This window comes from Macrobrachium nipponense, chromosome 19 (genome assembly GCF_015104395.2).
Source record: "Macrobrachium nipponense isolate FS-2020 chromosome 19, ASM1510439v2, whole genome shotgun sequence".
Classification (NCBI taxonomy): Eukaryota; Metazoa; Arthropoda; class Malacostraca; order Decapoda; family Palaemonidae; genus Macrobrachium; species Macrobrachium nipponense.
This window is the reverse complement of record NC_061088.1, coordinates 33941347-33953724: the sequence shown is the minus strand read 5'-3', so window position 1 is coordinate 33953724 and position 12378 is coordinate 33941347. Positions and strand designations below refer to the sequence as shown.

Sequence of the window (12378 nt, the reverse complement as noted above, 5' to 3'; positions counted from 1 at the left end):
TCCCCCATCAACGCTGAATGGGGAAAATTCTCTTGAGAAAACCTTCATCAACACTGAAGGGTGAAAATTCTCTTGAGAAAACCCCCATCAACACTGAATGGTGAAAATTCTCTTGAGAAAACCCCCATCAACACTGAATGGTGAAAATTCTCTTGAGAAAACCTTCAACACTGAATGGTGAAAATTCTCTTGAGAAAACCTTCATCAACACTGAATGGTGAAAATTCTCTTGAGAAAACCTTCATCAACACTGGAATGGGGTGAAAATTCTCTGAGAAAACCTTCATCAACACTGAATGGTGGAAAAAAAATTCTCTTGAGAAAACCTTCATCAACACTGAAGGGTGAAAATTCTCTTGAGAAAAACCCGCCCCATCAACACTGAATGGTGAAAATTGAAAATTCTTGAGAAAACCGAAACCCCCATCAACACTGAATGGTGAAAATTCTCTTGAGAAAACCTTCAACACTGAATGGTGAAAATTCTCTTGAGAAAACCTTCATCAACACTGAATGGTGAAAATTCTCTTGAGAAAACCCCCATCAACACTGAATGGTGAAAATTCTCTTGAGAAGACCCCATCAACACTGAATGCTGAAAATTCTCTTGAGAAACCCCCATCAACACTGAATGGGGAAAATTCTCTTGAGTAAACCCCCATCAACACTGAATGGTGAAAATTCTCTTGAGAAAACCCCCATCTTCACTGAATGGTGAAAATTCTCTTGAGAAAACCCCCATCAACACTGAATGGTGAAAATTCTCTTGAGAAAACCCCCATCAACAAAAACTGTATGGTGAAAATTCTCTTTGAGAAGAAAACCTTCATTAACACTGATGGTGGTGAAAATTTCTCTTGAGAAAACCCCCATCAACACTGATGGTGAAAAATTCCTCTTGAGAAAACCCCCATCAACACTGAATGGTGAAAATTCTCTTGAGAAAACCCCCATCAACACTGAATGGTGAAAATTCTCTTGAGAAAACCTCCATCAACACTGAATGGTGAAAATTCTCTTGAGTAAACCCCCATCAACACTGAATGGGCAAAATTCTCTTGAGAAAACCCCCATCAACACTGAATGGTGAAAATTCTCTTGAGAAAACCCCCATCAACACTGAATGGTGAAAATTTTCTTGAGAAAACCCCCATCAACACTGAATGGTGAAAATTCTACTGAGAAAACCTTAATCAACACTGAATGGTGAAAATTCTCTTGAGAAAACCCCCATCAACACTGAATGGTGAAAATTCTCTTGAGAAAACCCCCATCAACACTGAATGGTGAAAATTCTCTTGAGAAACCCCCATCAACACTGAATGGTGAAAATTCTCTTGAGAAAACCTTCATCAACACTGAATGGGGAAAATTCTCTTCAGAAAACCCCCATCAACACTGAATGGTGAAAATTCTCTTGAGAAAACCTCCATCAACACTGAATGGGGAAAATTCTCTTGAGAAAACCTCCATCAACACTGAATGGGGAAAATTCTCTTGAGAAAACCTCCATTAACACTGAACGGGGAAAATTCTCTTGAGAAAACCCCCATCAACACAGAATGCTGAAAATTCTCTTGAGAAGACCTCCATCAACACTGAATGGTAAAAATTTTCTTGAGAAACCCCCCATCAATACTGAATGGTGAAAATTCTCTTGAGAAAACCTCCATCAACACTGAATGGTGAAAATTCTCTTGAGAAAACCTCCATCAACACTGAATGGTGAAAATTCTCTTGAGAAAACCCCCATCAACACTGAATGGTGAAAATTCTCTTGAGAAAACCTCCATCAACACTGAATGGTGAAAATTCTCTTGAGAAAACCTCCATCAACACTGAATGGTAAAAATTCTTTTGAGAAAACCTCCATCAACACTGAATGCTGAAAATTCTCTTGAGAAAACCTCCATCAACACTGAATGGTGAAAATTCTCTTGAGAAAACCTCCATCAACACTGAATGGTAAAAATTCTTTTGAGAAAACCTCCATCAACACTGAATGGTGAAAATTCTCTTGAGAAAACCTCCATCAACACTGAATGCTGAAAATTCTCTTGAGAAAACCTCCATCAACACTGAATGGTAAAAATTCTCTTGAGAAAACCTCCATCAACACTGAATGGTGAAAATTCTCTTGAGAATTTTTCAAAACTTGTGAGATATAAAAATTATTATTATTTTAAAGTTAATGCCGCCGCTGTCGATACAGGTTTAACCAGAAACATCGGAACGTTGCTGGACACGTGGGCTAATCTTCTACAAGCAAACAAACAAACAAAATTAAGGAAATATTTGCTGTATTTATGGATGTGGGAGAGGTCTGGTTGTTTCTGGACGACCAACTCTTTGACACAATATTTTGTTGTCAATCATTTTTCAAGAATACGTAACGTCTCATTCAGTTGACATTAATATTGTGAAAACACCACTTCCCACACTGCACTCTTCATTTCCCATACCCACACTACAATCCTGGTTTCTTCATACACTCAGCTATCCCGTTCCCTTCACCCACACCACCTCTGCCTTCTCCAATCGCATTGCTCGCCTACATCTTGGGACTAATTTAAGGTCGCCCAGTCTCCGCTATGATCACTTCGTAAAACAAGGAAGTTGTTTTCAGTGAGTTTGTTCTGTCTGTCTGTCTATCTGTCAGGAGGAACAAATGCTTCTTGGATATGGGCGTGAATCAGAATAAAGACTTGCTGTTCGGCAGGAAGTTGGGATCTGCTTCGAAATGGCTGTGGTCACTTCTCTGAGAAATTTGTCAGTTCATAACACTGCTTCTACAACCATGTATGGTATTTGAAGTGCAAACATTTTAATATACAACACATCTCACATGAAATTAGGCGGCTACTTACTAAAGGTAAATTGCGCAATACCACACTCAGACGATGCATCATTTTGCTTCAAAATGTTTGTATCAGCATTGCGCGAAGGAGGCTCGGTATTCTCCATTGACGGTCGGTCAAATTCTTGACGTAAAATTTAAAGATTGCACTATAATTTGAAACTTCTCTCGCTGAATGTCAAAAGTCTTGCTTTTGTTAATTATTTATGGTATTAATAATAGTTTTGACAATAAATGCCGGAACTGCAGAATTCCCTGTTATTTCACGATTCAGTCATCTTACGGAATTGACATGATCATGTTAATAATAACAATAATAGAAAGAACCACGAAAACACATATAAGAAATAGTCATGCAATATGCAGTGGGGTGCCTTGTCAATAGATGGCGTTTGCTAAGCCACCCACAATTTCCTGACGTGATTCAAGGTACTTCCGCCATGACTGTTATGAAAGTTTCATGTCGATATATTAATATTTTCACATAGACATCAACTGTGAGGGCTATTTGCAGTTATCAGACGTATTTAGTACGTTTGCTGTTCTTATGATGTTTGGCTTTATTCATTTTTCCATGGTTTATGTTAATATTTCCATTACTGCTAGTAGGTTTTTAATATTTTTATTATTATCATTATTACTATGAACTTCAGTAATACTGTCATTATTGATGCTGTCATTACCGTGCCTTCGGCCCCTAGCTGCAGCCCTTTTGTTCTCTTTCCAGTTATTCCTTTCATATTCTCTTTCTTCCATCTTACTCTCCACACCCTCTTCTCACAATTGCTTCATAGTGCAACTGCGAGGTTTTCCTCCCGTTACACCTTTCAAACCTTTTACAGTCAATTTCCGTTTCAGCGCTGAATGACCTCATAGGTTCTAGTGCTTGGCCTTTGGCCTAAATTCTATATTCAATTCAATTCAACTGACGAAGTAGGCGAATATATTGACTGGCGACCTCCTCGAGTTTTTCAACTTTTGTTCTCAATAGAAACTATCCCGTGGAAATAGAACGGGATTTCGGTGATTGAAATACTTCACAGCTGTCTGCATGATATTTGTGGTATTATTTTCATGCTGACAGATTATAAAGACAATTCCCTAGTAATTAAGTTGACTAAGTTTGACTTCGAAATGCCAAAGCCAGGGTCTTGAAGTTGAAACCAGTAACCTAAGCTTAACAAATAGGCACTGGTGTTCAGACATCCAATTATTGGTATTTCAGAGGTCAGGAAGTTAGACTTCGATATGCCAAAGCCAGGGGCTTGAAATTGAAATCAGTGGATTATGCATAAGCTTATCTAATGTGAAGTGTTGTTCAGACATCAACTTATTAATATTTCAGAGGCCAGGAAGTGACAGAACGTTAGTAGTCCAGTTCAGACTTCTTTCGTCATGTCTGTTTACGGCTCTTATTGCTGTTATTTGTCTCCATTAACATTATAGTTGGTGTTGTTTATAGAATTGCTTTTGACAATAAATTTGATCACAATCACCGTACTTTCTCAGCGTTTGTCTCCCTCCTCGTCATTGCTGACCGTCCTCCATCTGCCAAGAGCTGAAAATTTCCCAGGTAACTCACCTGAGCACCTGCCTTGGCATTGTCAGTTGACAGCCTGGAATCGATTCCCATTTGCTTGATCTGTGGCAAGTCTGACCTTTGGAGGCACCAGCTGTTTGGAACTCCTTGGTGTTACCTCTTGTATCTGATTTTTTTAGTGGTGCTTCGCGTGGCAATCCTCTCATCTGAATTTTTTATTGGTATTTATTTTCTTAGAACATAAACTATACTCAGTTGTACTGTTTCTCGTATTTCACGTTTTTAGCGGGTCTTCTTATAACTGATTTCTTGTTAGTGGTGCTTCTCGTGATGATGTTATTATTGGATTTTTAGTAGTGCTTCTTTTTTATTTTTTACACATCTCGCACTGGAAGTTTTTGCGGTGGTTCGCGTATCTCTTATTAGTAAATTAAGAATAAAAAATAGGTATTTGATTAATGGTGATGCGGAAAATATGTTAATTGCTCATGTCAGGCGACTATGGGAGGGATTATTAATACCAATGTGTTAATTTTTCTAATACTGAATCGTATTAATATTTGGTATTATCTATATAATAAAATATAAATAACGATCGGCTACTTCCATTAAGACTTCGTAATCATTACTAATAATAATTAAAAATTTGTCGTCATAGAACGTCCACCGGTAGTCTCTTCAAACTATCTGTTCGTGAGAAAGAAATGTCGGATTATTTTTGTAGAGGAGGATGAGTCCAATGAAGAAGTTCATTACATTTGGATAGATACTGTGCTTTTTTTAATATTTATCACAGATACAATTAGAAGAAAAGTTACCTAAGTAAAATACGAATCGTCCCAAAGCTTTAAAGATTTATCAAAGTTTGCTACAATTATTTGAGTAGTGGTATTACTGCAATCATGTGAATACCGACATAGGACAAAGAAACAGACTAACAGCTTTGAAGTTTCAGCTAACGAATAGATAGACAATAGAAATTAAAGGTAAATTAGTCCAAGTAAAATAGAAACATTCAGGTAAATGAAGAGATGAAAAAAAGTGTTCAAATGCTGAAAATGTCTATAATAGAAAAATAAGTTAACTTATACATGAAAAGCAGTTATTTCGAAAAAATAAGACGTGAATAAAATAACGCAGACGAAAAAAAAAATAAGTTCAATAGACGAAAATGTCTAAAAAAAAATAAATGCATTAACTTACATTAAAACTTGAAATTACGCTATCGAAAAAATGAAAAGTAAATCAAATGACGCAGACGAAAAAAAGGAATAAACCAGGAAAAGCCTGAAAAAAAAAAAAGAGCACGAAAAGGACACCATACCTGTTGCTTCATTGTAATAGACGCTGATTCTCTCCAGCTGGATCTCGTGCGTTCCGTGGTACAACCCTTGTTTGTCTAGACCGTGTTCGTCGCTTATCACTTCCCAGAACTGTTGAAGGGAAAGTAAGATTCGACTTAGTACATAGAGCATGTGTCATTTCTACACGCACATACACACGCATACACATATATACTACATAATACATACATACATTATATATATATATATATATATATATATATTGGTTGATAATAATTTCGTCCCTCATGGGATCGAACCATTGTCCAGTGGACAGGCACGAAATCAAGACGCCATTGACGTTGACGGTGAAGTGATAATTATTCAATTTTATTCATATATATATATATCTATATATATATATATATATATATATATATATATATATAACTAATTTTTAATGTAGGTGCCAAAAAAAACCTTCCATGTTTCAGCAAGGTCATCCGCAGATGCAAACCTCCGCCAAGGTTAGCATGGCGTCCCCCACAAAGAACATCCTTTCCCTCCAAGACACCATGGCTCGCAGAAATCTTTGCCTCTGGTCGTGAAAGAACATATATATATATATATATTATATATATATATATATATATATATATATATATATATATTGAGAGAATCAGCCCTTCCAGCGCCTCAGTGGCGTGGTTGCTATGGTGTTGGCGTCCCACCTCTGTGGTCGCGAGTTCGATTCTCGGCCATTTCCAATGAGGAGTGAGAGATGTGTATTTCTGGTGATAGAAGTTCACTCTCGACGTGGTTCGGAAGTCAAGTAAAGCCGTTGGTCCCATTGCTGAATAACCGTTGGTTTCATGCAACGTAAAAACACCATACAAACAAACAATCAGCCCTTCCGAAGTGACTGCAGTATATCCATTTGCAAGCAGTGCATTGAGCATTGACGTCAATAAACGATGTTTACTAGACTCGTTTCCTCATGCTATTGACGCCATTGCTTGGAAATGTGGCCTTCAAGCACTCGAGCTCTCGAGGTTTATGCATCTTTATGATATTGTGGTGTTGAATCTCTTCTATATAACTTTCGATGGAAATGTTCGTTTCAAGCAAGGCTAGCATGTGTTTGTCTGTGTTATGTTCTATATTATATATATATATATATATATATATATATATATATATATATATATATATATATATATATATATATATATATATATATAAACGTTTCGGAACCCAACCCATATTCAAGGCTATAAGGGTATTCAAAGTAATGTGAGAAAAAGCCGTTAAAAATTCATATGAAAAAAACATTCTGAAAGAGGAACTTACACCCGTTAATGGCACAGTTTTAAAAATAGAGAAATCATAATTTGCCAAGGTGAAATAAGCACACAAGCTAATAAAAAAATAATCTAAAACCAAATTTATAGAAAGCTTTGAAGCTAGCTCGAAATGTACCAGACGCATGGGACTAACATACTACCAAGAGTTCAGAGAAGTAACCAAGCGGAAGAGTCAATGGCGATAATTGTAAGTTTGGGTCCATGCTCACCTCTTGATTTTATGGGTTGTAAGTCAACAACTAGTACCTGACTTCAATAGCTTATTTAAGAACCTATACCGGTTATAGTTAAGTGTTCTTTTTGGATATTTTCGTGATTTTAGTCACTTTTTTTTTCTTGCCCTTTCCTAATAACTCGTTAGGTTCTTTGCAGCGTCCCTTCAGGCCTTAGCTGCAACAATTTTTACTCCTTTTACTGTATCTGCATTCACATTCTCTTCTTCTATCTTACTTTCTGCCTTCTAACAAGTGTTCACAGTGCAACTTCTTTGAGATTTTCGTCTTTTTATACCTTCCAAAACTTTTTATCTGTATCCTTTTCAGCGCAAAGGTACTAGCTCTTGGCCTTCGTTTAAATTTTATTTTTTATCGCTTACTGGAGGAGTAATTCTACAAACTATTTTTTTGTTATTGTTCTTGAGGGGCAGGAAAGGTCTTAAAAGGTCTGAAAAAGGTGTTTTGCATTGAGTTAAAGATACAGGAATTTTAGGATATGATATTTATGATTTTTTTATTAGGATGAAAATGTAAAAAAGATTAATGTGCATAATGAACAGTACAGAAAAATTATTTCTAATGAAATATATCGTATTTTTTTTTATTTTCGTTGGTGAAACAATGGGCTATCTGTCCGTTGATTTTAGTACGTTTTAATTTATTTGATGTACTGAATTTAGAGGCCAAATTTCTGTTCAGTTATTTTGTGTTTCTATTTATAACTGAGAATACATGAAAGTGTTTAATTTGTGTCCTCTTTATTTGTTCCTTATTGCTATTATGAGTAGTACTAATTATGAGTATCAATTACGAAGACCGATTCACGTTAAGGTATTATTATAATGTTTACAACTTATGCTTGAGGGGTAAATCTTGCACACGTCCCGAGTAAGCTGGAGGTCGGATCACGCCTTGTTTTTCTAAAACCTTACATGTCCGTTACTTTGAAAGACTTGAATTTAGTTTTTCTTCAAAAGTTTGTGTTGTATTTTGTGATTATTCGTACTATTTTAAGTAGCTTTTTTTTTTTTTTTTTTTTTTTTTTTTTTTTGAATGGGAATGGAAAAGTACCGAAACTAGCCTATAAAAATTATGTTCTTCAGACTCTTCGTCTTCCTTTTCATTTCGTCTCTCAAGTTTGCCAGATCCCATAAACTCTCTCTCTCTCTCTCTCTCTCTCTCTCTCTCTCTCTCTCTCTCTCTCTCTCCCGTACACACACACACACACACACACACATATATATATATATATATATATATATATATATATATATATATATATATATATGTATATATTATAATAATATATATATATATATATATATATAGATATATATATATACATGTATATATGTATGTATATGTACATATGTATATATATATCTAACAGGGAACAATCTCTAAGACTATAATTATAACACCATAAAACATTAAAGTTCGTCAATAAAGAATGTGTGCTGCCCTCACTTCCCTTTCTCTAGAACTCAAGTAATTGTCACTTCAAATGTTAACTTTTTCAAAGTTCACTTTACGGTACCTTTTCCGGGGGATCTGCAACATCTCTTCAAGCACCTCTTCTGTGGCGTGTTCCACACACTATCAATCAAAATCGGTGAGTCCCCCTTTGCAACTTTACCCCTTAACTATATGTCATTTTCTGTTCATTAGAACACACACACCAATCGGCACACAAGCGGCATGCACGCTACATACATGAAACTCGTGATCTTCGAAGTCAGTCACTGACCCCAATTGTGAGTCAGTAAGTTTTCCTGTTTGTTTTTTCATTTCAGCATCTTCGAGGAATCCAGCGTTTTGCATCTGTCTCTAACCGGGAAGAGCTAAGCTTATCAATCCGACTATTTAATTTTATAGACTGTTGTTGGTGCCTTTAAGATATACATACGTACATATACATACATATACATGTATATAGTATATAATGTATATAGTATACATATATAGTATATATGTATAGAGAGAGAGAGGTTATGGGATCTGGCAAACTTGAGAGACGAAATGAAACGGAAGACGAAGAGTCTGAAGAACATAATTTTTACTTGCTAGTTTCGGTACTTATGCATGTATGTATGTACGTATATACTTCCGTATAGTATTTACTGGTCACTTTTTTTTTTTTTTTACAAGATATGTGCACTGTAATACGCTTGTCATGGCAAAGCCTGAGATCCAGATGAGAAACCAAGCGAAGAAATTCTGACGTCCGAAGCAGGATTCGAACGTGCATTCAGTATATCAGAACGAGGTCACGTTAACCATGTAACCAGCTTTATGCTGGAATAGATGTCCATCTATTATGAACATCTAGTTTGAAAAATGTTATACCACGAAAATAGTATTTTTTTACTATATTCGAACAAATATCAAATACATAGTATATATTTTTAGATATTTTTATATGAAATTCTTTGTAAAATTTAGTTTTAGCTTTCTTTCTAAACATATTACGGCGTCAGTGACCTAGATGTTGAGACGCCGGTTTTAATAGGCATAATCAATCAATCATTGTATGCAAAACAAAAGAACTCTCGCTCGCCTACAAATGCACACCTACAGTCCAAGAAGCCATCTTGAAATATTGAAGGCTTCCCGGGCAGGCATTGGACATCCCCCCCCCCCCCACCCCCCCCCCCCCCCCAACTCCATTATGATATCGTCAGTTATGAATACCGGCATTCCCAGTTCACAACACCCGATAATTCCTAGAACTAGTTAGAGGTGGATACGCGACTAAAATAGAGAGAGGAGAGAGAGAGCGAGCGAGCTGTGCAGAGACAATTCTGGAAAATAACTCAACTCCGTCTACTCGAAATATTGCCACTTTGGTTATTACCTAATAATCACTTGTAACCGTGAAGCTTGTAATTGTAGCGAAGGTTCTGTTATGGGAAATTATAGTTATTACTTTATTGGTGTCATTTCCTAAGAAATGTTTTGGATGCACGAACACGGAGTATGTACACAATATATAAACAATGTTTTAAAATTTTACGGGGCACAGAGAGAGAGGTTAATTGTCTATGATTATATATATATATATATATATATATATATATTATATATATATATATACTATATATACTATAATATATATATATACACTATATAGACTACATATATATATAAGATATATATATATATATATTATATATACACAAGTATAGTATATACGTGTATAGATATATATATATATATATATATATATATATATATATATAGTATATATATATATATATGAGAGAGAGAGAGAGAGAGAGGAGAGAGAGAGAGAGAGAAATATGGAGATAACGCCATAAATAACCCAACAGACAGGCAAACAAAGGACTCTCCTTAGCTTCCCAGCAAAGCGACCCAGATTTCAAGCCCACGAAATGTCACATACGCGTTGACTTGACACGAAGTTGTTTTTTTTTTTTACATTCTTCTTGTGGATCAGTATCCCCGAGTACTCTCTCTTACATTTCCTTTCTTCCTTCGACAGTTGAATCAGTCTTTTACGTTCGGGTTCATTGTGGTGACCTTCCGAATCTCGGCAAGTCTTTTAGGAATGATATGACTAGACCAATGCCATTCTCTCTCCGGGAAGCCACTCACAGAAGACGACTAAACACCGGCTTCCTAATTCACTGAATAGGTCTTTGAAAAGTACAGGGGATTTTCAGGGTTACTGTCGGCGAGCGGAGGTTGTTAACCTGTCCCTCCCCGGCCCCCTCCCCCCCACCCCACAACACACACACACACACACACACACACACACACACACACATATATATAATATATATATATATATATAGATATATATATATATATATTATTTGGGCGGGAACACAATCCACAATGATGTTGAAATCCTTCTGTTGGTTTAAAATATATATTTCTTGTGCAGGAACTCACAGCTTTTCGACCATCAGCTGTGGTCTTGTTCACTACAATGGGATTGTATCCCCATTTACTTATAGATAGACCTAGTACCTGGCTTCTGCATATATATGTATGTATATATATATATATATAATATATATATCTATATCATTGTGTGTGTGTGTGTGTGTGTGTGTGTGTGTGTGTGTGTACAGCCGAATGACGAAAATGTGGAACGTGATGAATATTATATAAATAAAGACGAATTCCACGACGGAAAGAGAAACAATGGAGTACTGCAAAGTCTTTCGACTTCTTGTCCTTTACTGAGACATGAATTGTCTCCTTTTGTTAAAAAAAAAGCCCATGAAAACAAGACGATTGAATAAGCCATGAAATTTTGACCTATACACCTGGGCGCTGTCTAGGTGAAAAATGAGCTGTTACAAAGGCAATATTTGTGTGCAATAAAAAGCATTATAGGAAATATTGTAAATATAAAGAGATAAACGCCTTTTCGGAAGTGTCCCCCGAGGTCTTGTCTTTGGCTTTGAGGTGGACATAGTGACGTCTTGACATGGGATTATCTAGGTAAGGTTATCTAGCGGCCGGTTAGGCTGGATGATCAATTGGATGCGTTTTCGGGAGCGTTTTGGCCATGATGGCTGCATTCTACACCCTTCTGACAAGTTCGGCTCATTTGAAAACCAAGATAAATTCTATTTCAAAACGTGAGCTTCTTATCTATCTGATTCATAATGATTAAAGGAAAAAGAAAATAAAATAAACATAAGGAATAAAAAGTATAAAGATAAATAGGTAAATAAATGATAGTAAAACCAAATCAAATAAAAGTAAGCTTCTGATCCATCTGTCACAAAAAAATAAATATGTTGATAAATAACAATAAACAAAAAAATAGTAAAACCCCAAAAATACATTCTAGTTCAAACGTGGGCTTCCGAGCCATTTGTCAAAAGAAAAAATAAATAAAGATAAAAAAAATAGTAAAACCAAGTAAAATAAATTCTAGTTCAAACCTGAGCTGATTCATCTGTAAGAAAAAATAAAACGAAAAATTTGATAGTATTAAAGCCAACGCAAGATCAATTTTAGTTCAAAACATGAACTTCTGATCCATCCGTCAAAGGCAAAAATAAAAACGCTTTCAAATAATAAAACTAACCTGTAAGATAATAAATCCGGACGGAATCCCTTCATAAAGGAGGTTACCTCA

General features: G+C 35.7%; 1 protein-coding gene across 1 annotated transcript in view; it reads right to left on the bottom strand.

The window, feature by feature from the left end:
• Positions 1 to 12378, bottom strand: part of LOC135215926 (tubulin beta chain-like) — a 50465-nt gene that overhangs the window by 25051 nt on the left and 13036 nt on the right. The window contains exon 2 of the mRNA XM_064250883.1: positions 5722 to 5830. Within this exon, the coding sequence (XP_064106953.1) occupies positions 5722 to 5830 (109 nt within the window). The remainder of the gene's footprint in view (positions 1 to 5721; positions 5831 to 12378) is intronic.